The sequence below is a fragment of the Myotis brandtii genome, unplaced genomic scaffold, assembly GCF_000412655.1.
Source record: "Myotis brandtii unplaced genomic scaffold, ASM41265v1 scaffold959, whole genome shotgun sequence".
In the NCBI taxonomy this organism is placed as follows: Eukaryota; Metazoa; Chordata; class Mammalia; order Chiroptera; family Vespertilionidae; genus Myotis; species Myotis brandtii.
In genome coordinates, this window is record NW_005371966.1 from 264595 (window position 1) to 269009 (window position 4415).

Here is a 4415-nt window from a genome sequence, read left to right on the forward strand (position 1 = left end):
GGCCGAGGCCTGCTCTGTGCACTGGCTCTGGCCTGGCCGGGCCCAGGAGCCCCAGGCGGGCGGTTTCTCTCAGTGCCTCACCTGAAGACTAGAAACAGTAAGGCGGCGGGCGTCGCCAGACGGAGAAGCCACAGGAACCACGAAGGGGCTGTCGGGGATGTGCTCCTCGTTGAACTTCACGGAGACCTCGTAGTCACCTGTGCAGGGAGAGACACAGATAATGTGTCTTGGCCGCGTTCTCGCCTCCCGCCTCCCACCAACAGCCCAGTGGCCCTGGGTCAAGGTGGAGAGGGGAGCCGAGCAGGACTGTCTGCATAGACCCACCAACACCCACACTGAGGCATTGCCAACCCTCACCCCGGCCCGGCCCTCAGTACCTGGCTCCTGGACCACATAGGCCACACCGCAGGAGCCATCCTTGCGGTCCTCGAAGGAGATCTCGGCCTTGCTGGGGCCCTCGACAGCAATGGCCAGGCCCCCAGCGCCAGCTTCCCTGGTCCAAATGCTGAATTCAGCTGTGGCAAAGCAGTGTGTCCGGTGAGTGGAGCGCATGTGCACCTCTCCCGAGGCTGCAACCCCTGACCTCAGGCCCTCCACCCTCCACCCTGCCCAGGAGAGCGAGAAGCTGGCAGGAAGCAGGCCTACCTGGCACTCCAGCCTCGGCCCTCTCGAGGCCAGGGCCTCCGGCGCGGACCTTGTGGGCTCCCCCTTCCCCTAGGGGCCCCACGGTGAACTGGAAGGGGCTCCCAGGCACGTGCTGGCCTTTGTACTTGACGCTGACCGTGTGCATGCCCATCTCGGCAGGCACAAAGCGGATGCAGTACGTGTGGTTTTCCCCTTCCACAATTTCAGCTTCATGGGTCTTGCCTGACGGGCTGGTCACCTGGGCTGTCATGTCCTGGATGCTAATTTCTGCAGGTGGGGGACAGCCTGGTGAGCAGGAGCTCCAGGCCCCAGACTTCTGCTCGGAGTTACCAGGCCTCCCCAGTCCGTCCCCCCCCCCAGCTCCCTATAGCTCCTACCGGGGATCTTTAGGCTGAGGTCACAATGACTGCCAACATTGGCCACTGAAGGGGCCCGTCGCCTGCGTGTGATGCTCTCTTTCACTCGGCCTTCGCCTGTCACCTTCACAGAGAAGGGGCTGCCTGCAGGAGGGAAGCACAGCCCACACCCCATACAAGTTACATCCTGGCCCTGGGGTACGATCAGGAGGGTTAGGGAGAAGTGCACATGCGTGGCACTCACCAGGCACGTGCTGGTCAGCAAACTTAATGTTGATGATGTAGTTTCCGGGCTCCGTGGGGCAGTAGGTGACCCTGCACGTGCCATCCTCCAGGTCCTCTGTGTTGATGTCCACTTTGCTGGGGCCCTCGATGGACAGGCTGAGCCCGCCGTAGCCTGCAGAAGGGACACCCCTGAGCCAGAGAGCCAAGCACAGCGGGCTTACCCTGGCGGGCAGGCCGCCATCACTTACCAGCATCACGGGTGTCAATGATAAACTCCGCGGGCTCAAAGGTGTGGCCTTCATGGAGGCCCTGGCCCGAGACGCGCACACGGCTGGCATCCCCAATCTCCGACTGGCTGATCATCACTGGGATGGGGCTGCTGGCCACGTGCTGGCCACCCTTTTTCACATGCACTAGGTGCTCCCCCGTCTCCTTGGGCACGAAGGAGATCCCTGGGCACAGAGCGGGCTGTCAGCCAGGGAAAGGCATGCCCCCGCCCCAACCTCCCTCCTTTCCAGAAGGCCCTGCCCCTCAGCCTCTTACCCACATGGCCATTGCGCAGCCGCTTCAGCAGACAGGGCTCCTCGCGGCCCGAGGGAGGCACCACAGTGGCCGTCAACAGGCTGAGGTCCGTCTCGGAGATGTTGATGGGGATGTCAGCAGCGGAGCCCACCTTCAGGTGGGACATGCGCATGGAGTCATCACCTGGCAGAGGACAGTCACTGAGTATCCAGAAGCAGAGACAGCACCCACCCTGCCACCTGCCTTTCTTTAAAAAAAAAAAAACTATTAAAATATTATTTCTTATTGATTTCAGAGAGGAAGGGAAAGGGAGAGAGATAGAAACATCAATGATGAAAGAGAATCATTGATCAGCTGCCTCCTGCAAGACCCCCACTGGGGATTGAGCCAGTAATCCGGGCATGTGCCCTTGACCAGAATAGAACCCGGGATCCTTCAGTCTGGAGGCCGATGCTCTATCTACTGAGCCAAACCGGCTAAAGTCTAAAATATACTTTTATTGACTTCAGAAAGACAGGGAGAGGGAGAGAGAAACATCAATGATGAGAGAGAATCACCGATCAGTTGCTTCTTGCACGCCCCACACTGCAGATTGAGCCCACAACCCAGGCATGTGCCCTGATCGGGAGTCAAACCATGACCTTCTGGTTCATAGGTCGAGGCTCAACCACTGAGCCACGCCGGTCAGGCCACCTGCCTCCTCCTGTCACTCTCCCCGCTGACACCCACCTGTGACCCTGGCGGTGAAGGGGCTGCCTGGGATGTGCTGCTCATTGTACTTGACGAGGATGCTGTAGTCGCCGGGCAGCACAGGCAGGTAGGACACACTACATGTTCCGTCCTGATTGTCGGTGCAGCTGATTTCTGCTTTGGATGGCCCCTCGATGGCCAGGGACAAGCCCCCTGTAGAGAATCGTGGGTGAGGCAGAAACTATCCCCAGCAGGCAAGCAGAGGCTGGAGGACAGGGCAGGGGACCCCACTCGGGAGTGTCTCTCCTGCGCCCAGCTCTCCACAGGCTGAGGACAACCATGGCACAGGAAGGTCAAAACCGGCTGCCACTCACCCTCTCCTGCGTCCTTGGTGTTGACTGTGAAGACAGCAGGCTTGTTCACTACTCCGTGGGTGAGGCCTGGCCCGTAGGCGGTGACGTGGCCACAGTTGACGTAATCCACGTAGAACTGCAGGGGGCTTCCTGAGGCAGGAAGAGGGGCCATGTGGAATGGGGACCTTGCGTTGGCCCCCAAGTCCTCCCGCCGCCCCAGGCCTCTGTGAGGCGGCGGTGGCATGCTGTGAGGGCGCACCTGGGATGTGCATGTTGTCATAGCGGATGTCCATCTCGTGTAGACCAGTTTCGCTGGGGGCATAGCGCACCGTCACCGTGCCGTCCTTGTTGTCGGTGATCGCCGGCTGTGCCACTTTGCCAGAGGGCATCCGTACCTCCCCTGCAGGGCAATGTGACAGGGTCAGGGCAGCCCCTTGGCACACCCTGGCCTCTGCGGCTCCCGAGCTCCTTCCTGCTCCAACTCACCTGTGATCTCGCCCTTCTTGATGGTGAAGGGGATGACAAGGTCGAAGGGCCTCAGGCTGGTCACATCCAGCCCATTGACGCCCACCATGGGTCTCTCCGGGGCCTGCAGTGGAGACAGAGGGCCCAAGTGAGGGGCTGTAGGAGTCGAGGGAGTCCCAAGCAGGAAGATTTGGGATCCCTCCTCACATGTGCCAGAATGGGTCTCATGGGACACCCAGCTGGCCAGCCCCCCAATGTCCCCTAGAGCTAGGCGAGCCGGAGGAGGCGGGCCAGGCCATACCCAGGTCTGCTGGGCGCCCTGAGCGTAGGTGTATGGTGGGGCCAGCTGCTGAGGCCTCAACGGAGGCTGCGCGGTGGGCTGGTCCCCAGCCAAAGCCTGCAGAGCAAACACAAGAGCTAGAGACTCTGAAATCACAGAGGAATCCTTTGGCGGGGGGTGGGGGGCGTTTCAGGATGGGTCCCACCCAGCCCCTTCACCCCTGGCCCCTTCTGACCGTCACTTGGAAGGGGCTGTTGGGCACGTGCTCGCCGCCAAAGCGCACACAGATGACGTATTTGCCCGGCTGCGGGGCTGTGTAGAAGATGTCAAAGGTGCCATCCTCATTCTCTACCACATCCACGTCCACCTCGGAGCCGTCGGGTGTGCACACAGTGCAGGTAACCTTGCCTTTGCCTGCAGCCTTGGTGTCCACAGTGATCACCGTTTCCTCCCCAATCTGGATGGTGGGGCCGATGCCAGCACCTAGTGGGGCAAGGCGGGTCCCCAGAGGGGGGCCAGTGCATGAGCGTGGCGTTCAGGCTGCTCCTATCCACTGCCTGCCGCCCGCCCAGGCCTTTTATTGCCACCACCAAGCACAGCCAGGCCTCCCGCCCCTGACCCCCGAGCTGGGACGGTGAGTAGTTTCTCAGAAGGCAGGAAAGGTTCCCTCGAGCCACCTCAGGCCAGGGAGCCCTGTCTTGGGGGCAGCCCCCATGTGGGAAAGGCCCGACAGGTGGCACCCAGGTGTTTGGGAGGAAGGGCGGGCCTGGAGGCCCGTGAGGCCGCTGCTGCCGTTGGGGCACAAGCGTTTGCTGCCACCTCCCCTGCCAACTCAGCCTCAGCTGGTGCCGTGGACCGCGCTGAGCAATGCCAGTGCTC

General features: G+C 61.5%; 1 protein-coding gene across 1 annotated transcript in view; it reads right to left on the reverse strand.

The window, feature by feature from the left end:
* The window catches only part of FLNA (filamin A, alpha), a 26361-nt gene that overhangs the window by 4051 nt on the left and 17895 nt on the right, over positions 1-4415 (reverse strand). Inside the window, exons 32-44 of the mRNA XM_014533242.1 lie at positions 3772-4019; positions 3558-3653; positions 3278-3380; positions 3051-3191; positions 2813-2941; positions 2478-2651; positions 1770-1931; positions 1475-1678; positions 1246-1398; positions 1023-1145; positions 646-912; positions 378-515; positions 82-197 (exon numbers count right to left, since the gene is read on the reverse strand). Coding sequence (XP_014388728.1) covers positions 82-197; positions 378-515; positions 646-912; positions 1023-1145; positions 1246-1398; positions 1475-1678; positions 1770-1931; positions 2478-2651; positions 2813-2941; positions 3051-3191; positions 3278-3380; positions 3558-3653; positions 3772-4019 — 2054 coding nt within the window. The remainder of the gene's footprint in view (positions 1-81; positions 198-377; positions 516-645; positions 913-1022; positions 1146-1245; positions 1399-1474; positions 1679-1769; positions 1932-2477; positions 2652-2812; positions 2942-3050; positions 3192-3277; positions 3381-3557; positions 3654-3771; positions 4020-4415) is intronic.